The sequence below is a fragment of the Lipophrys pholis genome, assembly GCF_963383615.2.
Source record: "Lipophrys pholis genome assembly, chromosome: 10".
In the NCBI taxonomy this organism is placed as follows: Eukaryota; Metazoa; Chordata; class Actinopteri; order Blenniiformes; family Blenniidae; genus Lipophrys; species Lipophrys pholis.
In genome coordinates this window covers 23,127,659-23,139,877 of record NC_137640.1, presented here as the reverse complement: position 1 = coordinate 23,139,877, position 12,219 = coordinate 23,127,659, and the positions used below count along the sequence as shown (strand labels likewise).

Genomic DNA, 12,219 nt, shown 5'->3' with positions numbered 1-12,219 from the left:
CAGATTGTGGATTAGAGATGCTGATCCTACACTACAGGGGCCCCAAAGTACTGGTCCTTCTGGGTCCCTTCCTAATGTTAGTGGGCCGGGCCACAAGCCAAGGTAAGGTGACAACAGGGTTACTGTAGCATCCTGCGATGGAGTATTAATAGCACATGTTGGAGGTGGAGAAAGAAAGGCACAGGGAGACTTATAGACAGGTAATGTCAACCTAGATATGGGTGAGAGACTGAGGACAGGTTATTCTTGACAACTTGAACTGCAATGGTATGTGAAGGCAATCTCAGGTTTGTGTGTGTAATGGAGAGTCTGTGTTTGTGAAGAGGAACTAAAGCATGTGTCAATTTATTTTTGCCTGTCTCCACCTATTTATGTAAACTGTGGGATGAACTGTTTGACTTTCTGTTGTTTTGATGTGTGGCTGGAAGAATGTTCCTCTTTGACTTCCTTCACTTGCATGGGCATGAATGGACAGAACCCCAGTTTGTCTTCCTAGCGGTTTTTGTCACTCTGTCAACTCTTGAGAGACTTTTTTTTTTTTTTTTTGTTGATCCTCAGACAAAACACACACTGAACTGTTAGGATAAACCAAAGAGAGTGCAGTCTGTGCACCTATGAGCGGATGACTGTGTGCGAAGCTGGTCCACTTTTCCATTCGAACCATACAACCAAGACACCTGCACATACTAAGCAGTCAATAATACACACGTGTTTCAGTCTTTATCAGTGCAATTCCTGAGATCTGCCAAGATCGCACCATCTCATTCCCTGCCTGTGTGTTTTTATGGAGCAGTTTTGTATGAACTTGAGAAGGAGCCAGCCTATTGGGATGCACAAGCAAGGGCAACTCTGGATGCTGCACTGAAGCTGCGACCTCGGGAGCATCAGGCCAAAAATATCATCCTTTTTCTTGGTGACGGTAAGTTCTGCAGATCTTTTCTAGAAAACATAAATACAGTCATACATGATTAAAAGTTGTGTAGACCAGGTGCTACTTTACTCATTATGTAAAGTGGAAAAAAAGAAATTCGGATGTACCAGGTAAAGATGGCGGATGGATGGATGGATGGATGGATGGATGGATGGATGGATGGATGGATGGATGGATGGATGGATGGATGGATGGATGGACTTTTAAAAAATCAGAAGAGCTGAACTGGACTAACAAAAATCTGCTTTTATTCTCACTGGATCCAGTCCCTAATGTTAAAAAAAAAAAAAACTTTTGATGGTTTTAACTTTGGATGTAATTGTTACATGACTAGTTCAAATCTGGAAGAAATTAATTAATGAAATGAAATGAAATGAATGAAATGGTTGGCGGGATAATGGAAAGGTTCAAATAAGTCTTCAATGAGAACTCATTAAAAAAAAAAAACATTTGAGAAGACATTATAATCATCTTGTTGGCAAAAGGATAGTTTTGAACAATCAATGTGTAAAACTGTTGCCATGCTGGAGATGCTTTATCTTGTTGGCACTAACTTAAAACATACATTATTTGTTTGGCAAGAAAAAAACAACACATCATTTGCACGTAAGTTGTTTGTAACAATGGAAACTATTTGTAATGTATTCAGGAGGTGGAATGACAAGTAAACCTTAAAGACAACATTTTTAAATTTGTACCTTTATTTTAATTTAGAATGGTATGAATATATGTTCACCAAATGTTTTGTATTGTCTATGTACCTTTCAAAGATAAAAGATAAAAGCAATAATAAATCGGTATATGGCTTAATCTATCAAAAACTGTTTAATGAACAATCCACAATTAATGTACTACTATACAGAGTCCCTGAGTGGCCATCGAGAGAAAGAAATAACACGAGGAAACGAGATGATAAGTCGTTCCCACAAATTAATCACTTGAAGGAACGAGTTACTATCTGAAACACGTTATTGGTCCACATGCAGAGAGACAGTAGCATGCTCTCATTGATGGCACAGTTTGATGAAGGATTGTGCATTTCATGTTGAGACTCAATTCTCCATATCTCAGCTGGAAATGTTCAGATTCAGAGTTTTTTCATTTAAGAAAATCTGAAAATTTGGACAACTATGACTATTTCAGTTATTTGTAAACTATGTATTTGATTCTTTCCATGATGGGTGAAGGTCTGCCTCCCTGGAGTGTATCAGATATCCGATAATATTACAGAATACACAGATGATAAAACAGAGTTGTTGCAGTGTTTTTCATCTGGCTTAGATTTGTTTGGGCTTTTTTTCCCCCATATTATCACTTGTGTGTTATGTATGTATTGCAAGTGCCTTGTTCTCGACAATCAAACATACTCTGTCACATTTTGAGGTGGTTGGTGCTGAGTTTTATTTGTGCATGTCTCCTGCTGTGCCCCAAAGCCTGCTATTAGTTTCAAGAGTAAAGTATTTTATAAGAGTGTTAAATATATCAAGGTGTATTGTTTAACTTGAAGTAAAAGAAAAAAAAAATTGTGGAAGAAAGTAACAACAACAACAACAAGAAACATTGAATTTAACTAGGCTTGTTTGACATTCCAATGGTTTGGAATGATGTCAGGTTTTATGGTGATATGTTAGATTTCCTGCCCTCTGAATGGACCTGTCCTCGTCTGGGTGATGACTTTGTGAAATACTGTGTTTCCTGTTGAAAACCGCTGCCTGAAATGCTCCATCCATTAGTGGGCTTTGTTTTGACTGTAGTGGTCTTCATGTTCTGACGTCGTTTACTTATAAACTTTTAAAACCAAATTTTCTACTTAATACAACATAGTCTGACCTTTTCAAACAGGCACTGCCCTATTATGGTCTGACGTTGTGAACTGTTGCCACATTGGACAAACTGTGAAGTCTTGTGATTTGGTGGAATCACTGCAACAACAAAAAATGTGTATCCTTTAAACCCACTCAGAATGTAGATTTCAGAACTTAACTTTTTTTTGGTGAAATGTTGAGGAATACCTCATATCTGACCTTCATTTTTGATTCTGTGTCTTGCAGGAATGGGCGTGTCCACAGTATCAGCTGCACGGATTCTCCGAGGTCAGATGGAGGGTCGGTCAGGGGAAGAAACACTGCTGGCCATGGACACCTTCCCTTACGTGGCCCTTTCAAAGGTGACAGCACACTGAAACTAACGTTGTTTTTCACCAACATATTATCAAAGTGAAATTACATTGTGCCCTTATGAGAAGGAGTAAGGTGTCAGCAAATTACTTTGTAGAATTATTCTTATTTATTCTTTTTTTATTTTTTAAATAACTAATTGCAAGTTCAAGGGAAAGTGGTCATTTACAGTCCATGATCATTTACCTTTGAACTCTTCATGTCCCTGGTCTAGTTACAGTTTAACATTTATTGTGGCTCCTTACTGACACATTAGCTCAAACACATTACATTTTCATTAGACAGCTGATAAAATGGAAATATGCTTATGTTCATTGCTCAGTGTGAGTGATGCAAAATGGTTGCCAAAGATGTAACATTGGATGCCCAGGGATATGTATAATTATACCGATTGAAGGTTCATTGTAATCTCCAAATTGACCCTGGGTGTAAGCTTGTCTGTCTCTCTGTGTTTGTCCAGTGGTGGCCTGTATTTACAGCTATGAAGCAGTATAGAAGATGAATGGTTAGATGTAACGTATACAAAAGAGTGAAGGACAAAACACAATGTACTCGCAAGTACTTCAATATAAAGATTGGGTCCCAAATTTTAAGAATTTAGGTGGATTCATTGCTTACATATACACATTTCTAAGACCTTGAACTTGTCGCATCATATATACTTTTTAAAGATCCCCCACCCAAGCTGTCGTTCCTTGCAATGAAAAGAGTTTTAAGTTACTTACTTAAAATCCCAAATTTTAACTGAAAATGCTGACACTGTGGCATAAACTGTAAATACAGGTTTAAAAGCAGATTCAGCATCCTGCCCAAACGTAATCTCTAAATTATTGTAACCTGAGTGCGACTGAGAAAATGAGTGAGCATTCTTTGTCTCAACCTATAATCAAAAGGAGTTTGCACTTTGCTTTACTCAAGAAAAATGAACACAACATTGTCTGCTTGGCTCGCCCTTGTAGGTATTTCTCAGTAAGTATTGCTCCCCGACCGAAAGGCCAACTTTCCTAAGCATCAAGCAACGTTGGGATTTTTTCTTTGTGGGGGCACGGGATAAGCATCGAGCAACTTTTCTCTCATTTCTCAATCCGCTGTATGTTTTCTACTTTCGTGTCTTTGTCTGTTTCTCGACTCCACAGACCTACAGTGTCGATAAGCAGGTTGCAGACAGCGCCAGCACGGCTACGGCCTACCACTGTGGGGTGAAGGCCAATGCTAAGACCGTCGGACTCAGTGCTCACGCGGTGGCCCACGAGTGTAACACCACCTTTGGCAACGAGGTCTACTCTGTGCTACGGCGCGCTAAAGCACAAGGTAAAAAGAGGTGATGGCTGGGATAAGCTGTGGGTGTGCTGTGTGTAAAGGAAAAGTCAACCCGTTCGAATTATACCCTTATCTAAAGATACCCCATGAACATATCAACCTTGATATAAAAACTTGAAAAATAAAACAGTCGTGTGACTGGCCTATCATTTACTGTTTGAGTGCCAGCAATTATGGTTCAATGTTCATTATATGTAGCATATAGTTATAGCGTCTCACGCCCTGCTGACGCAAAGATGATCGGCAAGAAACAGCGCAGCTATTATGTTTTCATTTCACAAGCGATTCGCACTCAGACGGCAGCGTGTTGATCAGGATCACCTTACATATGTAAACAGTGAAATAAAATAGTTTATATACCAGGCCATTCCTTTGTGACATGTTTCTGTAATACAGCCACATACATTCATATTTATACATTGGTACAGGCAATGATACAATCTAAACTTTCTTTTTATTAAATCGGCCCACTTAGTACCTGGAAAATGGAATAAATGTTTCAGGTTTGATCCAGATGATGGTGTAGTAAATGTACAGTTTCCAGAGCAGAACATTGCCTAGCTATTGTCATCTATCTATCAATCTACTCGCACATGTGCATTAAAACTTAAAATTAACTCTGACTGTAGTATGCATGTGCTATCATTGGACGTGCATTAAAATGGTGTTTTCCTTGTTTACCCAGAGACATACATCAGTGGGTTTTGAAAAATGTTTTCAAAACATGCAGTTTTCAATACAAAATTAAAATGATCATAACTCACTGAATTTACAAACGCATTCCCTCAAGGTTTGGTTGGGTTTAGTTTGGTTTGTGGTAAACATTTGTGAAGGTAAGTCCCTGCCAAACATAAATCAGATCCACAAGCAAAGGTGGAAAGGAGACACGTGTATTAATCAACCGTCCTTTATATCAGTGCGTGTGTAAATCATTGGCACTCATGGATTTTCGCAGGAGCTTACCGTTATGACAACTGATTTGAAACAATATTCACTTATCGTCTATCGCCATTCTTCTTGAAGAAAGGATCATTAATGTTATCAAAGTTACAAAAAACTGCTACTAAAATAACACCTATTGCAAATGCAGTTCTATTTCTAACTGTGGACCTCTTTGTTATCCAGGGAAATCTGTAGGCATAGTGACCACCACCCGAGTCCAGCATGCTTCTCCAGCCGCTGCGTACGCGCACTCGGTCAGCCGCAGTTGGTACAGCGACGCAGATCTTCCTTCCTCCGCCCGCCAACAGGGTTGTGTTGACATTGCAACCCAGCTGGTCACCAATGTTGACATTGATGTATGAAAGGTTTTTTTGTTTTTGAATAATTTTTAATGATCTAATATGTGATATGAATAGGCAATCAACGTGATTTCTTTCGTTGTTTCCTGTTAAGAGTGAAGGCCATAATGTTCACAATTTAGTCAAATTAAAGAGTGTCAAAATGAATGAATGCATTTCTTTCTTCTTATATTACATTTGCATTCTGTGTTGTATTTACTAGGTGGTTCTGGGGGGAGGTCGGATGTATATGACACCAAAAGGCACTCCAGACCCTGAGTATCCAACCTCAAACTCTCGCAAAGGGGACCGCAAAGACAACAAGAACCTCATTGACGTGTGGCTGAAAGCTAAACCAGTAGGGTTTTTTTTACCAGTATTTTATTTTTCATTATATTTTTAAAGTTTACAATCAGTCACATGTGCCTTGCTATTTGTTGCAGAACAAAAAATCACAATATGTTTGGCACAGGAAGGACTTTGATGAGATTAACGTTAAAACTACAGACCGTCTTATGGGTGAGTACGATATTTAGATATGCCAAGTCACACACGTATCAGTTATTGCTGATAACTCACATGAGCTCACTGCAGTTTAAAAAAAAAAATACATTGATAGTGCGGACATAAGTCAAACCGGCTGAAATAAAGACTATGTGAAAATGTAATCTATATGTTCTTCTTTATCTACATTAGGTGCTAAAAGATAATGTCTACTCAGTGGCTTAACTAACTGTTGGGTTAAGAAGATGGACGCTCACCTCAGCTATCTATTTTTTATAGCCATAGGGTGCATAGTGCATAGGGATGTGCATGAGATTGATTAACATACAGCACATCGAAAAAGTGCCAATTTGTTGTCATTTGTTCCACATACATGATACAGGTGTACACACTGTATGCTATGAAAAGTTGTATTTTCCAGAAGCTTGAAGTGAGGTCCTTATAAGCATGACTCAACTACTTTGTTTGGGCATCCAATGTCTAAAACCCAAAAAAGTAATTGCCGTAAATTCCGTGATCAGCAATTGTTAAATCTACTGAGAATGTAGGAAAGACAATGTAGGGACTCTGTTCTGCAGTACTGGATGCATTTTCAGCCGTCTTGTATCGAGGCTATAATTTCTTTACCGCCGCATTGCTGCCTGTTGTGCTTTTCGCCGTGCTATCATTAAGTTAAAGTACACATTTCAACTTCCTTCTATTTATATGTGGTTGCAGGTCTCTTTGAGCCTAAAGACATGAGATTTGAGGTTTTCCGGAATAATACGCGAGATCCATCCATTGTGGAGATGACCGAAAAAGCCATTCAGATCCTCAGGAGGAATCCTAAAGGGTACTTCTTGTTTGTGGAAGATAAGTATCATAAGTAACAGATTCCTCGAAATTGAAAATATAGACAGGCAAAGCAAAAAAAACTAAACAAACACAAACACTTTTTATGAGTTTAACTATGGCACAGCTGAGGTTTATAACTGAAAAAAAAAATACAACCAATCAATCCAGAGTTGCCAGTTAATTAATTTTGTTGCCAATATTATAATAATCTTTTTTTGCTTTTGCTGCTACGTGGGAGAATTGATCACGGCCACCACGACGGAATTGCCAAACTGGCGCTGACCGAGGCTGTGATGTTTGATCGCGCCATTCAGCGAGCTGCGCAGCTCACCAGAGAGACTGACACGTTGACTGTGGTCACCGCTGACCATTCGCACGTCTTCACCTTTGGCGGAAGCACACCTCGAGGAAATCCCATCTTCGGTATAATTCACAGCCGAAACACTTCAGTTTTGTCCAGAGTAAACTCGCACTAACCAGTTGTAGAAGAACATGAAATATTATTCTAACAATAGTAGCAGCTCCTATCATGTTGTTCATGTTGTTCCATTGTGATTGTTTGTATATGTTTGTCTCCTTTCCAAAATACTTGACCCATACGAACAACCTTCTCCCGCTGTCATTTTGGCCATTCAGGTCTGGCGCCGAAAAAAGCCGATGACAAAATGCCTTATACGAGCATCCTGTACGCCAATGGTCCTGGGTATGTCCACGTGAATGGAAGCAGAGGGAACATCACCATGGTGGATTACTGTGAGTAGAAACAAATGTCTTTCAGACGTGGCACTCGTCTGTACTGACGTGTTTACAGACAGTTCATACTGATGTGGTTTTGGCTGAGTCATGCCAGTAAAGATGAAATATACTGTGTTGCACCATCTGCAGCGCTGCCATTTGTTTGTGTTCTTTGCTCAACTCACATTGTGTTCATGCATTTTGCGATCTTAGACATATTTTCCATTTCTCTGTTGTGGATTGGACTGCTCTGACCCAGTTCTCTTAGCTCTCGTGCTTCGGTATTCACTTCGGTGTTTGCATAAACGTCCTTAACTGAAGGTGGAACGTTCTTTCTGCCGGGGGGAATTGGCCAATGTCTTGAAAAGCTGTAGTTGTGTCTTTGAAATGCGCATTTCATTCTTCACACTCTAAATAATTATGAGGAAGGGATTTGTTGAAAACCAAAAGAACTTGCATTGCTTCACTATATTTAAAAGGAAACGAGACTATCTTTTTGTTCAGACTCATGTTAGGCAATGTTTTATAGGAAAGGCCTTAATGATTTACTGGGCTTTGAAAATGGTGTGATTAAGTTAATTACAAAACATTTGCAAATCATCATGGTGTTGGCAGTGCAGCCACAACACGGATAAATTAGACAAATGTCATCTTAAAACTATGCAAAGATCCTCTTTGGAGGGGTTGCTTTTAATGCAATGTTTTATGATGGAAATTTGAAGAGGCACGTAAGGTTACATAGACTCATTATTCACTTCATCAGATACATGTGGAATGATGTTGTGATTTGCTTTAATTGATCAAATATAGACTTTTAATGAATAGAAATGTACGAGGTTGTATTTTGTGGTGGCGTGGAGCTGCACTACGTGTATTAGAATAATTGATGTGTTTAGTATTTTGTGTCTGGTATATATGTTAACGGTTCAGCCAATATTGTAGAAACAATATTCCAATATTGTAGACATTATTCCAAGTGTGAAGGCCAAAGTCAAAGACAAAGCATTTGAACTGCATTAATTTGAATTTTGCAAATGTTGGGAAGTTTTTCTATTCTATTCTATTCTATTCTATACTATTCTATTCCATTCTATTCTATTCTAGTATGATACTAGTACTTTTAACAGTCATGTACTAGTAACTGATACGTATATATTTAATTACAGATGTACAATTACATGAAAACATTTGGAGATCTGTTGTTTCTCTCTCTCTCTGGTCCCTGAGGCGGTTGTTCGCTTAGGCATTAACCAACATTAGCCTGCGTCCTCAGTGACCAAGATTTACTGGTAATCCCTACAAAAATAACATATTAACATAAAAGCTGATCTGTGGCTGTCCACATGTTGGTTGTTTATCTCAGCAGCTGCTGCCCCTACTTGCCAATCGTTCATTAATCAGTTTCTGTCAAGAAGAGAAGTTATGGCAAGTTTATCTCCTTTTGAAGGAGAAACTTGCAGTTACAATGTGTTAACCGAATGTCTTCTTTTGCCCCGACACTTTTCACGCCCTATACCGGGCATCCGGGCAGCTTTTGACGGTTGTGAAAGTGTGCGGATGCCATTACTATTATTAATGTATTTAAATCTACTGGACTTTGCTTCAGAATAAACTGGTACTTTGTTGCATGTGAATAATCCCCGAGAGGCGTCCTCGTGTGTGGCTCTACAGAGGAAGCGGACGTTTGGGTCTACGGAAAAACCACAGACCAGAACGTCTCCTCTGTTCTCCAACTTTAAAAAAAAAAATTGAAAATGTTTGAAAATATCCATATTGAACTGCCAAATCTGATTCCACTGACAGCTTCCTGAGTCGGCAGCAGACCCCCACAATTTACTGTATGTAATTACAGAAGGTCTTTGAGGAGCTTGGCGATATGACTGTTTTGGGTGAAATGCTTTTGATGCTGGCACACTTAATGATTACAGTGATTTTGTAATCATTATAATGTGCAAAACATGTTAACTGTTAACATTGTTTTGTATGGGTATATTTTAAATTATGGTTCTTGGCTATCGACAGTCGCAGCATTTCTTGTAATCTCCCTCCAAAATATCAGAGCACAATTGTTGCTTTTGAAATAACTTCACAAGAAAATTCCCCATTTTTATTTATTAAATTGAAGATTGAGCAGTTATAAGGTATTATTTCTGTGGCTATTTAACTCCAGAGATACTTAAAATAGTTTTATACCGCTGGAGGAGAAATAATATCACTTGTTGGGTAACCTCTGAGAGTCTAAATTCATGCGAAAGGCATACATGAAAGGCAGGATTGGTCTTATGACTGAATTTTCTTTCCATACAGAGAGACAAGGCATACATGTAACATCATTACAGTTTCAGTTTTGCAAGGCCTGGTATAGGCTCCACATTTTTTGGTTTATAATACTGGACTTTGAAAATGACTAATTAACTCAAAAATACCAAAATAAAATACGTGCTGCGACATCTGATCCAAAACTAACTGCTGTAACTTCAGCTGAACTTAAGGAGTGAAACAGACTGGCCCACAAAGTGCTAAAATATCAGCAATTATAATTACAGAAAACTAGTATCACAAAAGTCACTTTTCCAATAATAGTTCAACATTTCATTTCATTTCATGAGCTGCAAGTTTCAGTAAATTCACCAACACAGATGAGGGATTCAAGTTTGCCAGCGAATGATCAGAAAAGAGGCTTTCGTTAATGTATTGTGACATACAATTTAAAATGAGCCGTATCCATGTGGACGTCATACGAGCTGTTTCTTTGCCTTTAGACGATGAAGAATACATGCAGCAAGCTGCTGTCCCATTGGATGCTGAGACACACGGTGGAGAAGATGTGGCCATCTATGCAAAAGGCCCAATGGCGCACCTGTTTCATGGCGTGAAGGAGCAGAACTACGTGGCGCACGTCATGGCCTACGCCGCCTGTTTGGAGCCCTACACGAACTGCCCTCCTCACCCCCACAGCCATTCCTCAGCCGGGCGGGAGAATATGTCTTACAGGCTGCTGTTCTGCCTGCTCGGCCTCCTTTTGTTGTTCAGATGACCCCCGAAGACACACACGTCGACACGCATACAATTACAGTTCATGCATGCTGCAATACACTCTATGCACTTAATACTCATGCACTGGCAGATAAATCAGAATGCAGGGATGAACATAGTACTGTATTTGTTAACAGAAAATAATATTTTACTCTGTATTTAGCGACACACTTTTGGAGCCAACCATGCGAGTGAAACACAGGTTTAGACACGCTCGCCATAATTATTATCTGCAGCGTACCAACTAACAAGCACTGCGAGCGTACACATGGAGTTATGCAAAGATTACCGCTACTGTGTTAGTGACCAGTTCTTTAGGGAATTAATTTGTGGTTGTGTCTCCTGCAAGTACTTCACAACAGATAGCTGCCTTAGTGACAAAAATAAACCAGTCATTTCATTATTAAGGTTTGTTATGGCCCATTCTTATTATCTCAAGTCGTGCTCGGTTACTTCTAGCACTGCGAGTTCAAAGATTTACAGAGAACCAAAGTTTATTTTTCACCCATTCATTTGGGACTTTACAAGAGAGACTTGACATAAGTATCAGGTTAAGGGCTCAAAGCTGGTAACGTTCAGACACTGAGACATGTTTCTCGGTCTAAAGTGAACAAATCACTATATTTTAGTGGCAGGAACCCGAACAATGAGCCACTATGTAACATCGGTTGCAATAATATAACAAGAACATACAAAGATACTGTTTGAGTTTCAGAGTTTCCAAGAGGATTAATATGTAGTGTTTTATTTTAATTTTTATTAAGTACATCAACCTCATCTGTTTGAAAGCATATGTGTATTCTGTCAGTTTGATTTGTCACAGGATGGAGCGCGTACTCTGTTTGAATTGTCCATGAATGTAATTTGTAAGCAAATATTGTAAATGTATTTTTATACTTTTCTTTGCCAAATATATAAGCATAAAATATCATGTTTCATTTTGTGACTCAATTCTCCATTTATTTTGAAGTTAATGTAAGTTGTGATGGATGATGGATGGATGGATGGATGGATGGATGGATGGATGGATGGATGGATGGATGGATGGATGGATGGTATTCTCACTGGATTGCATGAATACTTCTAACATTGCAAAATATCTTTGGACGTTTTCATCTGATGATAAAAGATCTTTGGATGTCATTGTTCCCCGACTCGTTCTGAATTTGAAATGTAAGTTAACCTGGAAGAAAAACTGACAATGAAATGGCTTATTGGAAATTATCAAATTTTTCAATAACTGGACCACAACCCCTAAAAATATACTTACCATAACACATGCCTATGTTGAAGGGTAGACACCCTTGACAACGGCCTTTTAATGTGAAAATACAAAACGGCAAAATTATTGTGTGTGTTCGGTTCATGCTTGTCTAAAGATTGAAATAGTCACACAAACAGT

At 38.8% G+C, this 12,219-nt stretch overlaps 1 protein-coding gene across 1 annotated transcript; it reads left to right on the top strand.

Moving 5' to 3' along the window:
* alpi.1 (alkaline phosphatase, intestinal, tandem duplicate 1) lies at window positions 1–11,750 on the top strand. The gene is made up of 11 exons (XM_080474182.1): window positions 1–102; window positions 794–919; window positions 2,983–3,098; window positions 4,245–4,419; window positions 5,554–5,726; window positions 5,932–6,066; window positions 6,152–6,227; window positions 6,930–7,064; window positions 7,278–7,469; window positions 7,683–7,799; window positions 10,544–11,750. Exons 1-11 carry the CDS (start codon window positions 18–20, stop codon window positions 10,816–10,818), a joined length of 1,605 nt encoding a protein of 534 aa, XP_080330308.1. The 5' UTR covers window positions 1–17; the 3' UTR covers window positions 10,819–11,750.
* The last annotated feature ends 469 nt before the right edge of the window (window positions 11,751–12,219 follow it).